This window comes from Calonectris borealis, chromosome 3 (genome assembly GCF_964195595.1).
Source record: "Calonectris borealis chromosome 3, bCalBor7.hap1.2, whole genome shotgun sequence".
Lineage (NCBI taxonomy): Eukaryota > Metazoa > Chordata > Aves > Procellariiformes > Procellariidae > Calonectris > Calonectris borealis.
In genome coordinates, this window is record NC_134314.1 from 1,520,968 (window position 1) to 1,541,891 (window position 20,924).

The 20,924-nt window shown below is 46.6% G+C and overlaps 1 protein-coding gene across 4 annotated transcripts; it reads left to right on the forward strand.

Moving 5' to 3' along the window:
- Positions 1–1,247: 1,247 nt before the first annotated feature.
- On the forward strand, positions 1,248–20,303 carry ESCO2 (establishment of sister chromatid cohesion N-acetyltransferase 2). 4 transcript variants are annotated; one of them, XM_075144767.1, is made up of 12 exons: positions 1,248–1,351; positions 3,097–3,165; positions 4,705–5,710; positions 7,602–7,682; positions 8,180–8,270; positions 11,119–11,179; positions 14,981–15,110; positions 16,705–16,836; positions 17,150–17,239; positions 17,692–17,835; positions 18,227–18,408; positions 19,625–20,303. In XM_075144767.1, the coding sequence occupies exons 2-12, from the start codon at positions 3,113–3,115 to the stop codon at positions 19,761–19,763; spliced, it is 2,109 nt and encodes a 702-aa protein (XP_075000868.1). In that variant the 5' UTR covers positions 1,248–1,351; positions 3,097–3,112; the 3' UTR covers positions 19,764–20,303. The 4 variants fall into 4 exon arrangements, with proteins under 4 accessions (XP_075000868.1, XP_075000871.1, XP_075000867.1 ...); XM_075144766.1 differs by having other exon boundaries at positions 1,263–1,351; positions 3,073–3,165; XM_075144770.1 differs by lacking the exon at positions 7,602–7,682.
- Positions 20,304–20,924: the final 621 nt, after the last annotated feature.

Below are 20,924 nucleotides of genomic sequence, written 5' to 3' on the forward strand. Positions count from 1 at the left end.
GGCGCATGCGCACGAAGCAATCCCGCATGCGCAGTACGGTGCGAACGCTGCCTCCCTCCCCACACGCATGCGCTAACTCCCCGGGCGCTGAAGCCAGAAAGAGCTTTGCGCATGCGCAGAAATCCTGGGCGGTGACAACGGGGGGTCTTGCGCATGCGTTCTCCGCCCCAGCAGTGCTGGCACTCCGCGTTGCGCATGCGCAGCTTGGCAGCATGCCCCGCGCCGTGTGCGCATGCGCGGAGGTCCTCCAGCCCAGAGTGGGGGGAGGGCGTCCGGGGGCCCGGGCACAGTTTAGTTTAGTTTAGTTTAGTTTATTATTTTTTCTGGATAGGTATAAATGGCCCTCGCAGTATGTCTGGGGGCCACGGGAGGACTTCAGCGAGGAGCCTCCGCGGAGCTGCCGCCGCCCTGTGACCCCTCACAGGCCCCCCCAGGCCGCAGCACCCGAGCGGTGTCGCCGCCGGCATTTTCCGAGGCTCCGAATCGAAGGCGAAGCGCAGGGAAGCGGTCTCGCTCGCCGAAGAGGGAGAAAGGGGGTGCCACCCAGTGGAAGAAGAAACCTCCCTCGGCTTTGTGAATGACTTTTGTCTTTATTGCCGCGGCTTACGCCTGCCTTCCCCTCCTCGGGGTCTCACTGCGGGAAGCGGTTTTTCTAACGGAGCAGAGGCCGAGGGCGCAGTTTCCGATCAGTTTACCCCTTCACCAGGCGAGAGGAGAAACGGGATCTGCTGCGGCTGGATTCACAGCAGGCCGTGCAGCCCAGGGCAATGGAAATGCTTCGCAGCCATCCTCGCTGCCCCTTCCAGCTCATTTTCGTGCCTCCCGGCTTGTTCTGGGCTGCGGGGTTTTGCTTTCCAGTTGCAAGTGACCCTCGTTTATGGAGGATGCTCTTCACGGCGGGGCCCTGATGGCCAATTTAAAAGCAAAAGCACTGCTGGGCACCCCCGTGACCGCCCCCTTAACCTTTGCAAACGCCTCTCAATTCACTCAGTCTCTTCATACGCCAAAGTGTTCCCCCCACCCCTGCTTGAGCCGCCCGCCCCGCGGCTGCACCGCGCAAGGACTACAACTCCCATCAGCCCCCGCGCGTCCCCGCAGCCGCTCCGAGCTCTGCGCTCGCGAGGCACGCTGGGAGTTGGAGTCTCTCTGGGAGGAGAGGGGGTGTGGCGAGCTCTGCCATCTGATTAGCTGGAAAACGGGTAAGGCGGGTGCAAAGCGGCGCGCCGCAGTTAGGCCAATGGCGATGAAATACATGTGAGTGACGGGATGCTCGGCCAATGAAAAGATGAAGGGCCGGCGGGAGAGAGAAGGCGCGCGGGTTCGAGGGCGCGGGAGCGTTGGCGGCGCTGAGGTGAGGGTCCGTGTCCGTGTCCGTGTCCGTGTCCGTGTCCGTGTCCGTGTCCGTGTCCGTGTCCGTGTCCGTGTCCGTGTCCGTGTCCGTGTCCGTGCACAGGGCTTGTGTAGGGGGAGCGAGGGGTGCGGGTGTCAGGGCCTGGTGCGGTTCTGAGGCGCCTGCGTGGGCTGAGGGGGGGGTCGTTGGGCCCAGGGCCTGGCGTGGTGTTGGAGGGGGGTGGTCTGAAGGCTGTGGGGCCCGGGGCTGGGAGTTCGGTGCCGTGCTGAGGTGCACCAGGTCCCACGTACCGGTGCAGGTGGGGTGGGGGACAGGGGTGATGTGGGGGTAATGGGGGGGGATAGCGTGGGGCCAGACTCTGGTGCGGGGAGGGGGCTTCTGGGGGGTGTGGGGCGCTTTGGTTAGGTCCTGGCGGTGGGAGAGGTGTGGGGTGCTGGGGTGAGGGGCTGGTGCCCCAGTAGGGTGCAGGGTGCCTGTGGGGTGCTGGGATGAAGGTCTGAGGCAATACTGAGGTGGGGGGCTTCTGGGGTGAGGGGCTGGCTGGGAACTGGGCTATGAACATTTTGGGAAGGGGTGCGGGTGGCTGGGGCCGGCAGTGGAGAGCTGTCTACGGGATCCTCAGGTTAATAGCGCAAGTTATAAGGATCGCCCCCCCCCTTACGTGCACCTTGACTCTCCTGCCAACAGCGTGTCCTTGTCTTATTTTTCCCTTTCATCTGCACCTGACATCTTATTTCCCAGGTACCTGCAGGCTTGTTATCATTGCCCCGCGCCTCTAAGGCGTTGCCTGCCCTCTCTCGAAGTTCCCCTCTGCCAGCACTGCTCTGTGCTGAGGTTGTACAACTCCTGCTGCAGCTACGCTGCTCCTGGCTCGATCCTCTGCCACTGCTTGGTGTTCCCGGGCTTGACAAGAGCTTGTCGTGTCTGGGCTGTCATCAGTCACCGCTTCCCCAAAACCAGCCATGCATTAACGCGGGCAGGTTGGGAGGAATTTCCCCCTGCTGGCAGATTATTGAATAAATTGTTATTTCTAGCAGTTTATGAATATTTGTTATTAGTCTTCTTGGATACAGGCTATTTGTTTACTCTGGAGTTTCAGTTGTGAAACGCCACGTAACACAAAAGTGAATATTGTACGATAATTATCTCAAGGTGGAAGAGATGGAACAAACAGCATCGAGCGTTAAACTGGTTTAAATGGCTACTGTGTTAATGAAGGCTAAAAAAGTGTGGTTTATGGTATTTGGCAAGAAGGGAGCTGGGAGAGAAACTCTGAAAGTCCGTTGGGTGAAGAGCTGTCTCAGCTGGAAGGTAAATGCCAATGTGGAATCCTCACGGGAATAAACTGACCATGAACATAGGCAGGAGCAAGCAGATTTCTAGGAACCACGTTAGTGAGGTCTGGAATGAGCTTTGCGAGAGGAACGTGAGAGACAGAAAGTAAAACTCGTTTCTGAATTATCTGACTCCGTTTTAGAAAAGGGACTTTAGGATGCATTTGTTCACGATGACAGAATTGGACTTGACCTGGAAGATCCTTTTTGGGTGCACTTGTGTTACGGCTTATGCTCAACTGAAACATGGCCCTGTGTTGTTCTAGTCTCTCTCACGCCTGAACTGCTTCCACTCAGTGTTTTCTTCCCAGTCCCCCGCCTTCTCTTCCTTCTTTACTTCGTTGTTGTTTTGTTTTGTTGGTTTTTTTAACTGGAAATCTCTTCCAGGCTATTACAAATGTGTTCTTGTAGGCGCTTTGGTGAAGACATGGCAGCTGTTACCCCACAGAAAAGGAGCCGTAGTTCTACGGATACCGATGGGTATGTTAACTTTTCACAGATTATTTTTTTTTTCCTATAAAAACAACTTAAATGCTGCACATAGAATAAAACAGATGTTTAAAATCCTTGAAAGCTTTTAATGTAAAGTGGAAAAAATATTAAGATGGTTCGGAGACACAGTTAGCATCATCCCATGTTTATTATTCAGTGACTTGTAACATTTTTATATTGTACTGAGCATCTTGAGAGATTTCGTCTAATGGATAGGGAAACTGAAGCTAAAAATGATCTTCAATCTGCATCAAAGCACAGGATTAGAAATGAGAAAAGCCGTTACACTGAGCTGATGCTTTGCAGGCTCACATTAGTAGGTTGCATTAGGGCTTTTTTTTTTTGAAATTTTATTGAAGAAAGGTATCGTGTTTTGGCAGTCACCTCTGTCAAGTGCATATCCCTGCACATGACATTCACACACAGACCTAGCCCTGAGTAGGTCAGCAAACCAGCAGAAACCTAGAAACTGATTGTTTAGAAACTTAAGAATTAAACCCTCTGGTGTTTGCATTTCTTTGTGGTAAAGCCTCAGTCTTTCCCATTTGGAAAGACTTTGATATACAGTACAGAAATACTGAGGTCTGCACAAATTACCTGAATAGTCTTATAGTGTTAATAGAAAAATAGTTCCTTTGTTATGTATACGTAAAAAAAGTATAGATTTTTTTCCCCCGTAAATGTAGTGGAGGAGAAGCCACTGGCCATGAACAAAAAGCTAGGCTTTAAATCCAAAAGAATAGCTTGTTTCTCATTCTTTTGTAACTCTACCAGCTGAACAGATTTTTCTCATGGTTGTCCTGTCCTTCCCCCACAAAAATATTTCTGGGGTTGGGAGGGAGACCAGGAGTGAAATTTGATTTCTGGAAGGACAAATTCCTGAGATAGGGTGTAAATACTCGCTGTTGTGCGCCAAATATGTTACAACCAGGAATGGCCGAACGTGTCCCTCATATAGATGTATTATCTCCTTTTGGGCAGTAGGTTCAGAAGCTATTAATGATTTACTGATGAGGTTTTAGATCCTGAAATAGCTGTCCGAGTGAGATTTCAGTGCGTGCCTTTCAGAAACTGTTGTAAAATGTTGTGAGATCCCCCCCAGCTTTATTATACGGGGGTGGGGGATGCACAAGCTTTTTCAGAGGCGCAAATCTGAGTTGACAGAGTTGGCCTGAAACAAATCAAATATTTTTTTTCCCCTCCTTAATCATGAATAGCGCTGATCCTGTCAGCAGCGTTCCAGAAAGCAGAATGATTGTTGTTCCCAGGTACTTTAACAAGTTCAGGCAGGAAAATAGATTTGCTATTTAAAAAAAAAACAAAACAAAACATGGAGAATGGCGAGACAGTCTTAGGCCTTTTGATATTTGTATATTATATTTTGATATTTGATATTTGTATTTTTACAGGGCATATACCAGTACAGGCAACTAGACTGAGTGAAAATTAAGTGTTATTTAAGTAAAACGATAATTAGAAAGCTTTCAGTAGTATATGTGATGTTTTGCTCCGTAATTATTTTTACAGTTCATCCTTAGCCTTTGAGACTCCTGTGAAAAAAATGATGATAGGCTTTGCTGAAGGTCTGCCTCCACTCAAAAAATCGAGAAATAATTGGTTTGCTTCTCAAATAAAATGGTCGTCGAGCTCCAGCGATGAGATGAAAGAAAATGAGGCTGTCCCGGTGAAGCCGGCGCTGTCGAGGAGGCTGGATATCTCACCCCTCCAGGCAGCCAGTGTTCCCACTGCTGCGCAGAGGGACTCCTCAAGGAAATTGTCCCCAGAGACCGCTTCCTCGTACAAGCCCCTTGTGCCTGCGGGGTCTTTTTATAGCAAGGAAAAGCGATACCTTACTCCCCTTGAGAGGAAACGACTGAACGAGAACCTCTCTTTGGGTGAGAGGCACAGGGATGAAGATCTCCCAGTTGCCAGCAGGACTGAGAAGACGAACGTGAACTTGAGCAGGAGTACAAGCTCAAAGCCAACCAAGCACGCAGCCAACTCCAAGCGTGGCAAAACCGTCCCCAAAACGCTGAAGAAGGCAAAGGGAGAGACACCAGCGGGAAAAGCCAGTGTGGAGAAAGAGAATGTGAATTGCCTAATTAAAAAGAAGATGGATTCACCCTTCAGAGTCCTAAGCATGACAGTTAAACCAGCCCTGAAACTCCAGTTGGGAGCTGCGTTCTTTTCTGCCAGGAAGAAATCGCACTCTAAAAAACCAGTTGTAGACACTAAGTCTCTCCAGGGTCTCCCCAAATCTCTGCAAGAAAACCATCAGCCCGGAGCACCACCAACTACAAAGTCTAATTCAGCTGATAGAAACAAAATTCCTGAGGCGGGTGGTGTATTGAGAAGTATTTCTGTGCCTCAGAAGAAGGAAAATGAAAACAGGGAGGACTTTACAAGCTGTGCAAATCAAGACAGAGATTCGGCACGTGAAGCAAAAACATCTCCGCGGAACAGCGGAAGCGCCTCTGGTCCGATTTGTACTTCCAGGTCCGCAGCCGCAGGAGACAGCGATGCAGAGAACCTGGTGAGTAGAGGTGTCACCAGGACTGTGGGGTGATGAGGTGACACGCACGGAGCTTGCCGAGCAAGCTGGAAGTAACACGTGCTCCAGTTGTTCGGACGTAGGGTGTTTATTTAGATGTATTAGTGGATTTTGCCTAGGAAACCTGTGACAGGTTTAATCCTTCCTGATGAAGGCGTGAAACTGTGGTAAACTTTCAGGAAGTTCTTGTCAGCATCCCCGGCTGTTGCTAGCTCTGTGTTGCAGCGAAATATTCCATTTGTGACAGCTGAAAGGAAAGTTTTCTGCATGATGTTTTTGCAAAAGATTATATGTATCTTTTTTTTTCCCCCCATGATAAAGGGCAAAGCCGAAGAAGACGTTTTTAAATGTCTTTTTTTTTTTTTTTCTTTTTTTCCCTGTTTTAATAAATGTAACAAATGCCAAGTCTGACCTTGCTGAGTTTTGTGGGAGGTCATGGGCCCGCAGCCTGGGCGTTCTCCCTAGATAATGTGTCTGTCTGGAAAATGTTACCTGCTCAAAGCTGGAGGAGGGAGGTGCTTCTCAAAAGTTCTGCTGCTGCGCTCCTTGAAGTCTTTCCTGTTTTTCCCCAGCCTTGCGCTTCTCAGCCAGTGAAGTAATGGGACAGAGAAAGCAAAATTGTTTCTAGAGTGTCTTTATTTAGAGATTTCTCCTGGGTTACAAGATGTTGCTTGCTGGTACAGCCTGTGCTGTAATTCAGGCGGTGCAAGCAGCCTTTGGTCTGGGGTTATCTTTTTATCCATTATTTTCTCAGCAGTATGTTCGTTCTGCAAGTCCCTTCTGCAAGGAAGCGAGACTAAGCCCCCATTTCTCGTGCTTTAACAAACCAACAGTGAGTTTTCTGAGCTGGTCTGTTTGAAGAACTATAACCTTTTTGTATATCACTGAAGAGGTATAAGCAATTTTTATCTGTTGCTACCTTAGCAGTGAACACTCCTGGTGATAGAAAAGGGTTGTTTTGGGCATTTTTTTTTTTTTTTTTAAAAAACATACATTTGATTCTTGTGCAAATATGTTTAGCAGTGCTGGAATGGTTAAACTTTGCAATGAGGCTCACTTGTTCCCAACCCGTTAATAATGCTTGCCAGACCTCGCTTTTAATTTTATAATTTCCTAGAGAATTGTTTAGCTTGGGACATGGATTTTGTTTTCTAACTTGGGACTTAGGTGTGAAAGGTAAGGGTGGCTATGGAATGAGTGCAGCAGTAAAATAGAAATTTGGAACAGATTTGCAAACTATTTCATTACTCTTAACGTCATATTTTGCTGTTGCATTCTGGCATCTAAAATGTAGAAAAGTAGGAAAAGCCACTGGAATACTACCGTAGTATTTTACACTGGGCATTGAAAGGAAGCAGTGAACAAGATGGGAAGCTGTTTTTATAGGGCTAATGTGTTTTATATTCCTGTGTCGGTTCAATAAAGGACAGTTTATTGCCTCCTTTGTTCACCTGCACTGTTTTAGTATCTCTCACATTCCTGACTTGATTGTCAATATGTTTTTACAATGCAGCATTAATAAAACACAAATGTTAGCGTGTGCAATCTCATTTTGCACGTGCAGTGGAAAAAAAAAAGGTAACTTGAAAGCATTTGATTCTGCTGTGATGGCAATTTTTTGTGTTGGCAAACTATTTCTCCGAGGTTAACCAGAAGCAGGGAGTGTTTGAAAAGGGAACTTAGTGACTTTGTTACTGCAAAGTGAATAGAGGCCAAGTCTGGGCTTCCATCTAGTCTCCGATTCTGCGAGAGCCGGTTGCTTTACCTGGTGGATGTCTAGGGTTCCTGATGAGGTGGTAAATAATACACTGTCATATACAAAAAGAGCAGAGTTCAAGGCAAAAATCAGTTTGGCAAACTTTCATTTTTACAGAATGTTTGCGAGAGGCTTCCAAAAGCTGTGAAGATGCATAGCTGTAGACAGAGAATGAAGCAGAGTCCCAGAAATGCGAAGGTGAAGAAATAATACAAACCTCTACAGCTAAGTTTTACTTAAAAGAAAAAAATAAAAACAAACAACACATCCTGCACTAAAACAAAAGCAGGGGCGTAAGTAGGTGTTGAGAATCAAAAAAGCATGATAATTGTTTGTCAACAACTTGGCCTTAGAGTAGTCAGATAGATGAGAAATGTCGATGGTACTCCTTAGGGCTGCGAGTAACCTGCAGGAAATGAATTTTTCCTCAGTACTGGGATGCAACATTTTTAGCAACATTTTTAGCAACATTTTCAAATTGAGCATTCAGGTGTAACTTTAATAACAGTGAGACAGAGTCTGCTAAGACCATGTTTTGTTATTGGAAAATACAGCCGTTGGTAACACTTCGCAATATCAATTAATGCTCATTGTGAAGGTCACTTGAACTGTGTGTGATTCTGTAGCTGCTGTCTGAGAACTTAATCAACTGGAGAGTTTTCTCTTTGCCCTAAAAACATTGTCTTAATTTATAGGATGTTGATGAAATCAGTTCTTCTGCAACCTGCGAGTCAGATGATTGCATTATTCTTTCAAGCCAATCTCCGCGTAAGGTGAATAAGCGAGGTAGGTTGGACTATACATATCTTGGCCTGTGACCTCTGTTGGTGTAGCAAAATGAGGCAGAAGAGACTGTGAAAATCCCTGAGGTTACCTGCTTTTCCCCAGCAGGATCCACTCTGCTCAATTCCCATCTTGTCCTATCGTTTAGTGTTTTAATAAGCTGGACAGTAATGATGGAGATTCTGCTATCTCCCTGACAAATCTGTTTTGATGTTAAGCAGCGTGTAAATTGTTTTCATCCTGATGTCTAACCTGTCTTTCCTCTTTGCTTTACTACATAGCCCATTCCCAGTAAGATTAGGAAATTGCTGTATTTGAATCCTATTATTAGGTTTTTCCCCATTCTTTTCTCCCTGGACTGTTACCCTGATTCTTTCAGCTTTCCTTTTTAAATCTTGATTTTTAGGCATCTGACTTTTTCATTTATTTGTTTTCTCCAGACTCAGCCATGTCTTTGCTGGTATGGTACTCGCAAACAGAACTGCACCTACCAGCCCTACCAGCACTAATTAGCAGGAAGGGAGTAATTCATACATTTCACACGCAGTGAACTGGAAATTTTGTGTTTGTGAGATGCCTTTCGTTTGAGGTAGACGGTGGTAACCCGAGTGTTTTACACGCAGCTGCTGCCCAGAGGGTTGATCCCTATCTCTTACTTTGCCCCGGCTTGTTGTTAAGTGTAGTGGTTCCCCTTATCCTTATTTCAGTTTCTTTCTTTCTGACCGTTTTCAATGCAAGAAGGCTTTTTAAATTAAACTCTTAAATGCCCGAATGTGGTAGCTATTATCTACAAAGTTATAAGCATATATTATTGTTTACTCCTGATGGCCACCGAGGAAACTCCACTCTATACTTTTTGTTTCAGCAGTGAATTATCAACAGTAATTATTTGAATATGATTTCCGCCCCCCCTAAGTCAACTTCGCCAATTTTCTTATGGTTGGTTTCCAGAGACCGTCTTTCCCTACTAACACAAGGGAATTTTCAGAAGTTATATATTAATTTTAAGATGTGTATTATTTTCCCTCTTGGGAATAACAAGTGATAATAAAAAGAAAATATGTTGCTTAAATATTATTTTATTGAGGCAAAATAATGTGTTGGCCTCCACCTGCTGCTTCATCTTCCAAGTATGTACTAACATGTGCCAGTATGTTTGCAGAAGTTGAGGTCATGTTATTTTATCCTGATTTCCTGGTTTCTCCATTTTTCCCTTTTAAAAATAGGCAGCATTTGCTATTCTAGCCTCAGCAGCCCTGGGTTAATTCAGTCTTTGCTACTCTGAAAAAGTCTAATTTATCTGAGAGTTCTCTTTACATCTCTCCCCAGCTGTGGAAGTTCATCTCTCTTTTGTGTCTTAATTGTGCTAATGATCTCATCGCAACTAATTCTTTTACTGATTACTGAAATAAAAAGGCACTAAATGTTTTGTCATCTGGTTTTAGTGTTTCCTCTTCTTTTGGTAGCTGACTTCTGGGTTTTCCCCTTGCTGTTACAGGGTGCTTCCTGGTCCTGTGGCCTTCCCAGGGAGAGCTCATTTTGCAATTTGGGAGTTCTGCTTTCAGTCCTTCACGTTGCTGCTCTGCTTTCCCCTGGTTTCTGTTCCCATTGTGATTCCTTGAGTTTCCAGTGAGAGAAAAAGTCATGATTTAGCCGTGTTTGTCTCTTACTCCACTTCTTTCTGCCACATCTGGTCTTAATCTGTTTATTGAAGAAACTGCCAGCACTCCTGAGCTTTCCCCCCCTCCCCTTTAGTCTTGCTTCACACGGGAACTTATTTATCAGTTTTTGGAAGTTAGAGAAGTCTGTTTTCTTGAAGGTCACCCTTCCTCTGCTATGCCTCCTCTTGTTCCGAGCAGTGGCACGCTCTGTGCTGCCGGCCACTTTCTGCGAGCTCCAGCTCTGTACAAAAACTCCCGTTGCTGTGTTCTCCACCTGTTTATAAAGCTGTTGCCATCGCATTCCCAAAGATTGCCTGACATTATTTGCCTGCTGGGGCCTTTCCCAAGAAGTGTCTTGGCCCTCTAAGATCCTGCATTTCTAGGAAGCCCTAGGCTTTTTATTGTTTATTAGTGTCGTCTTCATGACTCCTCATGATCTTTTCCACTACTGATATTAACAAGAGACTTTTTTTATTGTGTCCTGTTTCATAGAAACAACCTTTCATCTTCATGGTATGTTTTTTGGAGGCTGTTAGGGCCACTCTTCTGCTTATGTACTTTGCTCTGTTTCTGTAATTCCTAAGAAGTCTCTATTTGTGAATGCAGTCAAAATATGAGCGCATAAAGCAGTCTAGTAGCTCAACTTTTCACAATTGAGGAAAAATATATTCCTAACTAATAATTTGCTTGGTTTTACTTACCAAAGTCTTTGCTAAGTTCTCCTAAAACTTGCAGCTTGTGTGCTGTAACCTAGTGCTGAGCCCATCACCTCCCAGCTTCTGTAGGGTGAAGAAGCTATAGGTTCAGGCTTCCTCAGCCAAAATAACGGAAAATGGAGAAACCTGTGCTTGATTAACACTCCTGATTAATAGCCAAGGAAACACTAAACTACTGCAGCAGAGATTTCTGCTTCATAATTCCAATGTGAGAGGGGAAAGTATGAGATAGCCTGATCAATTAAGTGGACTGAAGGTAATTATGGCTGGATACCACTCATGGACATAACCTTTATATCCTGCAGCATCAACAGCTTCCCGCTGCTCTTACAAGCTCTTGTCTGTAGAGTTCAATTTCACCGTTGTGTGTCATTTTGAAGTCTCATTGGTGTTTGAATTTCTGTTTCCATGTATTGACGTGCTCTGCAACTAAAAAGGATTCTAAACCACAATAACTTCACTCATCTTTTCCAGCATCTCCTTCAAATGCTGTTGTCTACCCCATATTCAGTGCACCCCCCACCAGCAAGAAAAGGTAGGATAATCTTTGCTCAGTCCTTCCAAGAATGGTCAGAAGTGTCATATCTGCAGAATCATTACTTTTTTAAAAAATTATACTAATTTTAAAAACAATAGCTTAGTTTTCTCCCAATCCTTGTAAGGTTTGGGAGTCTGGGGTTTTTATTGGTATGGTGTTTTTTTTTTCTTTTAAAGGGGGGATGAAAGATGAAAGTTGTGTTGGTTTAGGGGGCTACTAGCCTGTGAATAAGGAAATACGCACTTGCTTACTGTCTGTAGTACATATTACTTGTGAATTTGTACATATTATTGAGCTGATTTTTTTTTAACTAAAAAGGAAATAATAGTTTTCTCTTAGCTGTTGCTAATGATAAAATCATTAGAGCAAGGGGGGCTGTTTCAGGATATATTCATCACCAAGAATGGCACAGCCTTGGTGGTGTTTGAGCTGTGTAGAGGGGGTTTTATTTATTTATACTACTCCTGCGTGTCCTCTATCTCTGTACCTGGAGCGTCCATAATGAGCAGTAACTTTCAGTCTTTATGTTCTGGCTGTTCATCAGGGACCTGCACCTCCCATCAGCCAGAGACCCTCGGCAGCACTAACTGTGAGTTTGAGTTGGTGCCGGAGTTGCCAAAACGACTGTCTTTACTCGGTTTGGCAACCGAGGCACAGTATAACGTTGCTGGCCGTACACTGAGCGGGCAGGCATTGCTGTCCCTCACTAGGATCTAATCAATGCTATGGCTTTCTATATATACCTTTTAGTCTGCTGTGTAGACAGCAAACATAATGCACGCCCGTGAGTTTTAGTCCGCCTACATCACCAGTCGGTATGGCAGCGATGCCTCTGGTGTGGGCAGTCTGGCCACGTTTGAAGCGATCCTGTGTTGCAAGCAACCTTTTGAGTTAAGTTTGTGTACATCAGCTACAGCGTGTGAAAATCCGACTCTACGTTTAACCGGGCCAGTTAAACTGCGGGTCCCTTGTTGTTTCCAGCTGGAAAGGCTGACGGGGCAGGTCAGTAACTGCTCAGGCCAGTCTGTGGCTCTTGCGGGAATTGGCAGCTTCTCTGTCTCTCTCACACTTGACCCCTTGTAAAGTACCAGTTAAGCCTACAGTATTAATTTTTAAACTGTTGAAATGACTCACTTTTTGGGAAGGCACTGGCTTATTAAAGTTGTATGGAGCTAAAGATTCAAAAAGGCTTGTTTACCTGCCTTGTGCTGGCGTTATAGAATACCCATGTTCTTTGAATGTAGCGTCAAACTGATCTCTCTCTGCCGTCGGGTTCGTTGCTTTTCCATAGTAACTCTTCCTGCGATACGCTTTTGTAACTATCGCAGTGCTGTGGCTAACGCTGGCCGACGTTAGCACTCGGGGAGGTATCTGCGTGCGATACAGCAATCACTTGAAATGCAAAGATCAGTAGCCGCACTGGTCAGGTGTGTTTTGCGTTGCTTGTTCTTAACCTGAGAAATTTTAGTGCAGCAGCACTAGGTAGCAGCATGCTCAGAAGTTTTGCCTTTTGATGTAGGCGCAGGCGTAGACAAGACAAAGTTCTAATAAAAAGGGGTGGAAAAGAAATAACAGAAGCACCTGCTTCTCTTCCACTTTCCCATGCTCACCTGAGCGGGTATTTCGTAAGTCTGCTGGGTGATGTTTGACATTTAGTGTGGTGGAAACGAAGCACAAGCACATGAAGCTTGCTTTTTGATTCCGTAAAAAGCATGATATTGCTAAATTACTTGCAGGTACTGGGGCTCTTTAATCGTAAGGTGTAATTGTACTACCTGATGTCTGTGCTTCTGATTAGCTTATTTCTTCAATTAATTTGCTGCTGTACTCGTAGACCTCTGGTGGAAGAAGGCTTGTTTTCCCACGCAAGAACCAGAGCTACTAATCCCTCTCCCATATTGAATCAACTTCCTGATACATTTTGTTAACAATAAAAACATTCTGAGCCGAGTTTGTCGTGACCATAAAAAAAAAAAACCACTTAAATTTGCTCCTAAAAGAGCCAAAATAAACCTTCCAAGACTTGTCGCGCTACTGTAGTCCCCTGCCACAGAAGTGTTGAAAGAGAGATCTGATTGCAGTATTTGCTTTGCTTCCTCATGTGGCTTTTCAAATACCTTCCGTGGTGCAAGTGGAACCCTGGGATGTGTGGAAATCCTGGTGTTTGTGATTAACTGACAATCAGTCTTGGATTTGCAGTTGTCTCTTGGGAAGCTGATGAGCACAAGCTTTTCCTACATGAAGTCTCTGCTTTGGAACGTCTCCTTAGTATCCAAATCTATAAAATTGTTTGGTGTATCTCTAAATTATTTCCATGTTAAGGTTCACTGCACAATAGTTACAATTTCCCACTTTAAGATTGCTTAAGAAATGCCACCTTACATACGGAAGTCTAAAGATAGGTTAGAAAAACTGCAATTATTAACACCCCTAGCAATGTGCTTCCCTGTAGCTGAAGCCCACGTTGTGAACTTAAAAATTCATATGAAGCCTCCATGTCTGGATCCGAATATGAAAAATTCCTCTTGGCCTTGCTTCAGGCTGCTCCCCTCTTTGGGAAGCCGTCCCTGCTGGGCGGCCTGCTAGAAGCCCAGCACCAAGGGCTTTTCCCGAGATGCTGCCGATCCCCTGGTCTGAAGGTGGTGGTGGCGTGAGGGGCTGGGACTTGTGGTGGTGAAGCAGCAACTGAGTGGGGAAGCAGTCTTGGGACCCCGGGGGTGGACAGAATGTGGGCTTGAGACCAAGCTATGGTGGGTCTTGGCCAAAACCTTGTCCCAAGTTCCTGTACACCTTGATCAAAGCCTAGATGAAATGCTTCCGAGGTTATTGGAGTTCAATTTTCCACTTCCTTTTTTTTCCCCTTGAGGAGAGAGTGGTGCTGATGTGGTGTGCGCTTTATAGTCAGCTTTCCTGGCAAAACGGGAACACTTAAAGATGATTTCAGGTGATGCTACTTCCCCTGGCAGGGTAGGACCCTTATCCTTGCCTCGTATCGCACTGTCCAGAAGTCCCTGAGCTGCTGGGACCAAGCGGTGGGACTGGGGCTTGCAGTGTGGTCACGCAGCGAGGCGCGTGCTCCCTCTGCTAGCTGTGCTGACGTTCCCAGCCATCCATAGCCCCATCTCCCTGTCTTCATCTCCCTGAGCTGTTTGATCCGCTGGGGACTTCAGAAACCCACAGGGCTCCCCAACCCATGGGAAGGTAGACATGTTTTAGGTGTGCGATCACAGCTACGATTTTATGCGCAAGTTAGGAGCGTGTCTGTGGGACTGTTCAGGGGAGACTTTGGGTGTTTTGGATCCCAGTTAGACTCAGGTGCAAGATTGCCAGAGCTGAGCAGCTTGCTGCCGCAAAACTCTGAGCCTGCGTGGGAGTGTTTTGGATGTCTAGACGCACGTAAGCAGCAGTTTGAGGATGGAGCTGCTGGACTTGGGCACCTATGTCTTCACCCGCGGTTCCCTGACCTGGCCCTCTGCTTCTCAGTTTGTTGTGTGTCCCTTTGACTGTTGAAGGAGCTGCTGAATTTCCAATATCCTGGAAATAGGATGGCTGTGGAAGTGGGAGAGGTGCTTAATCAAGAGTTATTTAACTTCTGATGCAATTGTGGCTCTTCCTAGAGCCCCCCTCCTTCCCTCCCTCCCCCAGAGGAGCTGGTACCACAGCTGTCACAAGCTTTGCTGTACCTGGCTTCGTTTGGGGTGTTTGTAATAAGAGTCACTACCCTGCCCTGGTACCCGACATGTAATGTTAACTTTTGTTTGCAGTGACTAATTTTCATCTCTCTGAAATGATTTTCAGGACACAGGCCCCACTGGATGAACTGACTTCTCCCTTTGGGTCCAGCCCACCTGCAAAAACATCTCACACCTCGCAGAAAAGCAAGAAGGCGAAAGAGCTCTGCAAGCGCTCCGGAGATCAGATGATCATTGTAAGGTTCCCCTCGGGGCGTGCTGGGTGACTTGGTGGTGAGGAAACAAGAAATACGTCTTGAAGCTAACCGATAAGTAGATTTCCTTACGTGTAAACCTCAAACCAACCACACTGCAATGACCGTAACAGGGCAGTGATTAACATATTTAGCACTAGACTAGGACAGGGTAATAGCTAGGAGATAGGTTGTTATGATTTCCCTGGGACTAGCGCTTTATTATGTTTTGGAATTCAAAAGAGATTTATGGAACATAATATTTAAAAAAAAAAACAAAAAAACAAAAAAAACCAAAAAAAAACAAAAGGAAGCTCAGCCAAGCCTGTATGGATGCTATAGGAGTGAATTTGGCTGGATAATTTTCCTTTCCCACGGCTTCCTGGCCCGCTGCGCGAGCAGAGTCAGCACAGCACTGCAACCGCAGCGGCGAACAGCCAGGGCGGCACGGGAGCAGGAACGCGCGACCGAGAGCTGAGCCCGAGCGGAGCTCGCTCTGTTAACGAGCGGGTGCCTCTTCGGTAGCTCCACACCTGCCTTCCTGCTGTTGCCCTTCGGTGTGGAGTACTGATTTTGGAGCAGGAGGAGGCCGAACGGTGTTACTGAGGCTTGCGTGTCGTGTAGCCATCACGTGTATGCGTTTCCAGAAAATACGCCCTTAGCGATGAGTAATTTTTTAGTAAGCCGTTTATTCTCACTTGGTGACATGCAGATGTTTTCAAGCCTGTTCCCTCAGGAAACAGGGCTTATGTGATCATTCTTGTCTGCTGATCTGCCCTTTCTAGCACCTTTTGAGTCACTTGGATGATTTCTGTCAAATTTGAGACCTCACAGATACAAATTTTTGAGTGTTTTGACAACTGGTCCCCGTGGAAGGGAGAAACCCAGATGAGTGCCTGCGCTGAGAGGAAAGCAGCGGCGTGCGCTCGGCAGTCGTCGCTGCCCTGAGCGCGGCTGGCTGGCGAGCCGCGAGCTCCAGCCCTGCCTGGCACAGCCCGGCTGCGCGTCTGACTGCTGGGCCCACGAGGGACGGACTGTGGGTGCTGTGACACGGGGGGAAGCCCAAACGGGGACGTGGGGAAGGGAAAGCAGCTGCTGCAGTAGCAGCCAGTACAGGGAAATAAGAGGAGTCTTTAACAAACTAGGCCTGACTTCCCCTCGCTACTTAGAGAGCAATCTGCTGTTTGCTTGCACAACTGGCATTCAGTTCCCTCTCTTCTCCTCCCTGTGTAATGAAATGAGATAAAAATGAGATAAAAATGAGGTTGTTTTTAGATAACTGATGAAAAGACTATACAGAGTTCTCCTTTGGTTTTTTTGTGGTGCTCTTTCACGTTGTTTCCTCAGTGAGGATGCTGCTGATCTATTTCAAGGCTCGTTCCAAATAATGTATTCATTGTGTTCCCTGGATAATTGAATGCCGTGTACTTCTGAACACTCTGCAAATAAGCAAAAGCTTGTCCTCCTCTTCACAAATTCAAATGAAAACGAATACTTCAATCTTTGATGATTGTTGCTAGAACCAGTTCTTAACCTCATTCCTTGAATGTGGTTTTGAGCAGCTTCAGAGCACTTAGCTGGCTCTGTTTCTCACTAGGACGCCGGTCAGAAGCATTTTGGTGCCGTAGTCTGCAAGTCGTGCGGCATGATCTACACGGCTGCTAGCCCGGAGGATGAAGCCCAGCACATCCAGCACCACGAGAGGTTCCTCGAAGGACTCAGATATGTGGTAAGGCAATGGCTGTGCTCGCAGCTCAGCTGACGAAGATGGGGGGGAAGCGGTGTGCGATATCCAGGTACAGAGTCGAGACAGCTGCAGGCAGATGTTTTGTCATCCAGAGGGGAGGTTAAAGTGTAAATTGGGCAGTTCCAGCAACTGTCTGCCTTCATCGGCTTGGTGAGTGTGACTTGACTTTATTCCTGAAAGCTGAAGTGGTTCAGATTACAGCTTCATCTGCCAGAGTCTTCACTGAATCACTTCCTCTCTCTTGCTAAACCACTAACTTGTTTGTTTGGGGTTTTTTTCCCCCCATCTGTGGCAGGGTTGGAAGAAAGAACGGGTTGTGGCAGAGTTCTGGGATGGGAAAATCGTACTGATTCTTCCAAATGACCCAAAATATGCCGTCAAGAAGGTACATGTTTGTTTATTTTGGGGTTTATATTGTAGATTAGCTTTCTGCTGGCTCAGCTCCCAGAACTACCTCAGTGCGTGATTGTACATCGCTTGCCAGCGCACGGAGCAAACAGGAGAGCTGAGTGGGGTTGTTGCAGCAATCCGGGTTGCTGTGGACACCCACCCTGATACCTCCTAACCCTGCTCCCTGCGCTGAAGCTCTTCTTCTTAAATGACCAACATAACCCGATCCTTTCCGTCCCAAGGACGGGGGTGAGAGGCAGGTGCGCTCTGCGAGACGTGTAGAGGGATAAAGGCACGAGCGGGAGCCTGTTCTGTAATGTTCTCTACACAGAGCCTGATCTTGTGTAAGCACAGGCTTATTTGGGGGGTCGAGTCCCCTTTCTGACAGCTTTCACACCAAAGAATGCACGTCTTAGTTCCTAACATACCTTTCCGGTTTTTTCTTAGGCAGAAGATGTGCGAGAAATTGTAGATAATGAATTGGGATTTAAGCAAGTTTCTCTGAGCTGCCCAGCCAAGACTAAAATGTACATGTTTGTGTCCAACGAGAAGATGATTGTTGGCTGCTTAGTGGCTGAGTCAATCAAGCAGGTACGTGTTATTAATTTTATGGGGAGGAGGTGAAGTTGCAGGCTAATAACTGGGGCTGTTTGCGTAAGCCTGTGTATTGGAAATCCTGGCTTAGCACAAGAGGGGGGAAAATAAAACTAAGGAAATAAAAAACAAACAAAAAACCAGCAAACAAAAGAAACTAAGGAAAAGCTTGTGCTTTTGTCAGGGTGAGATGTGGCTGGCAGGAGTTAGCTGAGTTTGCGCAGCTGATGCTGCGGCGAGCTTCCCTCTGACCCTGGTTTGGGTGCTGGTTTCTGTGGTGGCCTGCCCTGTAAGAGAGCGCAGACGGCGAGGCCGGGAGCACGGGAAGGTCCGAGGCCCTGCATCCTGTTGGGAAGGAGCGGTTGGATGCCTCTTCTCATCCCTGCAGGCTTTCCGGGTGCTGTCTGAGCCGGGAGCCGTGCCGTCCCCCGGCCGGGACGCCCTGCAGCACCACCGGGCTTGGCGCTGCTCCACCGAGCCGGAGCCCGCCGTCTGCGGCGTCAGCAGGATCTGGGTGTTCGGCCTGAGGCGCGGGAAGGGCATCGCCCGGCGCATGGTGGACGTGGTCAGGTGGGGAGCGGCCGGAGGGCAGCGGGGAGCTGGGATCCCAGCTGGGGTTTATTCTTGGGGGGGGAAAAGAATGATCGCAGCAAAAAGTGTTGAGAAGGAACTTATGAAAGGGATAAATTTGTAGCACTAAGCAAGTCTGAAATCCCCGTTTCATAGTGGAAGGATATCAAGTGGACAGATAGTCTACCTATATCTAATACTTACGTAATATTTTTATTTAAAATCTGATCCAAGTGTGGGCCAAGCTGTTAACTGCTGCGTTTAACACAGAGCTACACAGACTGGATTTTCCAAGAGAAACTGTGCTTGTTGGGGAAAAAATATTGGTTTGTTGTTTTTTTTTTTTTTTTTTTACTGGACAAGTTGATGGGCCCAAACACTTGAGTTTTCCAGGCAGGAAATTCTGAGCTTTTCAAGCTCGGACCAAACTGGGAGGAAGACTTTAAAACTTCCCCTCGTCTGTTAATACGGACTGCCTTGGGGGGAGCGTGGTGGTCCATCAGCCTGTAGTAGCACCTCTCTTGTGTCGTATCTGCTCGCTCTGTGTATATCAAAGACATATAAAGTGTATGAGTACATGTGTATATATTTTTATATATTTATAATCATACGTGATTGTATCTGGAGCTCAGTATTCTGAAAATTCATCAGGCAGCGCTCGGTCTCCACTCCCCCCTGTGGTTAGCGTTTGATGTGCTACCTCCGTGCCACCTTCCAAACCCGCGGGCTGCGCGAGCCAACCAGACCTGGGTGACCCGTGGGTGCCCATGGGAGTCCTGGCACTGCCGTGGTGGACGTCACTCGGGAACTGCTCCAAGATATTTAATTGAAACCTCTGGGTTTCCGTGTAAAACTGTATTTGGGGGTCTTATGCCTGTATTCGGTCTTACATTATCCTTCTTGCTAATTTTAAAATGCTGCTTGATTACGCCAAAATCCAAGAGGGCAAACTGGCATCTCGCAACGATCTTCTCCAGTTTTTTTTAGGGACATGGTGTAGTGGGCATGGTGTGTTGGGTTGACGGTTGGACACGATGATCTTAGAGGTCTTTTCCAACCTGTATGATTCTATGATTCTATGAAAGCAAAGCGACAGAAGAAATAACAGCTCCCTGCAGAGGAGGGCTGGGGGGAAGCGCCCCTGCGGTGTGTTTTAGGAGTGGGATAAAGCAGCCGGGGGGTCGCGGCGCGCTGATAGCTCTGCTCTCTCTTGCAGGAGCACCTTCATGTACGGCTGCTACTTGAGCACCGACGAGATCGCCTTCTCCGACCCGACGCCGGACGGCAAGTTGTTTGCCACGAAATACTGCCAAACCCCTAACTTCCTTGTTTACAATTTTATTTATAACAACTGATTTTGACTTGATTATTACAAGTTGAGGTTTGTTTAAATCGTCTAAAATAATTTGATGTTCTAATTGACACTTAAGGGTTGTTACCTGGCTAAACGCTGTTTTCCTGCTGAGCGCTAGTTCTTCCTCCCCTTGTGAGCGAGCTGGGGGAGAATGTGTCACTTTGTGTACAGAGTTGTGTTGTATTTTAGTGTGTGCTGTGGAACCTTGCTTGGATTTCAGGTAGGTTTGTTTCTTCTCAAACTAAATTTTATTGCAAGTAACTTAATTTCTTTAAAAGGTGTAATTAATATAAAGATGGCTGTTTTCTCCCTGATGTGTGGGTATGTCATTCGGAGCTCTCTGCAGCCTGTGCGCTGTAAAAGGCAGGGTAGAAGCCTTAGCACAAGCAGTTGCTAAATTTATGCAGAGTATGAGGTGTCTTAAAACGACTGACTCGTGGCAGAATTTCCCCCAGCGCCTAAGGCCTGGAACCCTCACGGTGTTGTGCTGCAGGGGAAGCTGTCGCGGGGGTTGCCTGCTTAATAAAATGTGTGAAACGCTGCTGCTCGAGCTTGTTTCTGTGCGCAGAAGAGACGTGGGAACGCTTCCAACGCTCTCCTAATTTGAGGGGTTCACAGGAGAAGGCAGCAGAGGCTAAAACAGAAGCTGAGAGCTGTGGGGGGGAGCGGGACAAGTATGTGTTGCAACCTCTTCATCTCCAAGCAGCTGAGGGCAGGAATTTCCCCAACCAGCAGGGTTTTCTTTAATAAATCCCCAAGAGACTGGTTTTTTTATACCGTGTTACACAGAATCATGCCAACCTGTTGTGTCAGGAAACCTTTTCCTTGAGCTTGCAGCTGCTCTCCTGTTACCTAGGAACGCAAATACTTTACACAAGAGCCCTCACCAAAGCTTTTGACAGGGCAGGGACACACGCACGCTCCTTAGGAAAAGAAAAGCACCACTTTTACACCGAGATTAAGAAAAAAAAAAAATATTTTTAATTCAACACAAACATCGAGGGAAGGGTTTTAAAGCAGCTGTAACGTGACAACTAAATGCACAGCTATTGCACAGAGCAGGTAGCTTATTTAAGATTTAAATGCAGGTGGGAGGAGATTGCTCTAGAAGCAACACAGAGCAATCTCCTTAAACACCAGGGGTTAGTGCTTAACAAGTTTA

Excerpts from the sequence above, each read along its gene's own strand:
- ESCO2 (XM_075144766.1), top strand. The coding sequence starts at position 3,083 with ATGTGTTCTTGTAGGCGCTTTGGTGAAGACATGGCAGCTGTTACCCCA. Across the intron at positions 5,711-7,601 it reads ACAGCGATGCAGAGAACCTG|AATGTTTGCGAGAGGCTTCC; the intron begins GTGAGTAGAGGT and ends TCATTTTTACAG. Across the intron at positions 17,836-18,226 it reads TGGCTGAGTCAATCAAGCAG|GCTTTCCGGGTGCTGTCTGA; the intron begins GTACGTGTTATT and ends TCATCCCTGCAG.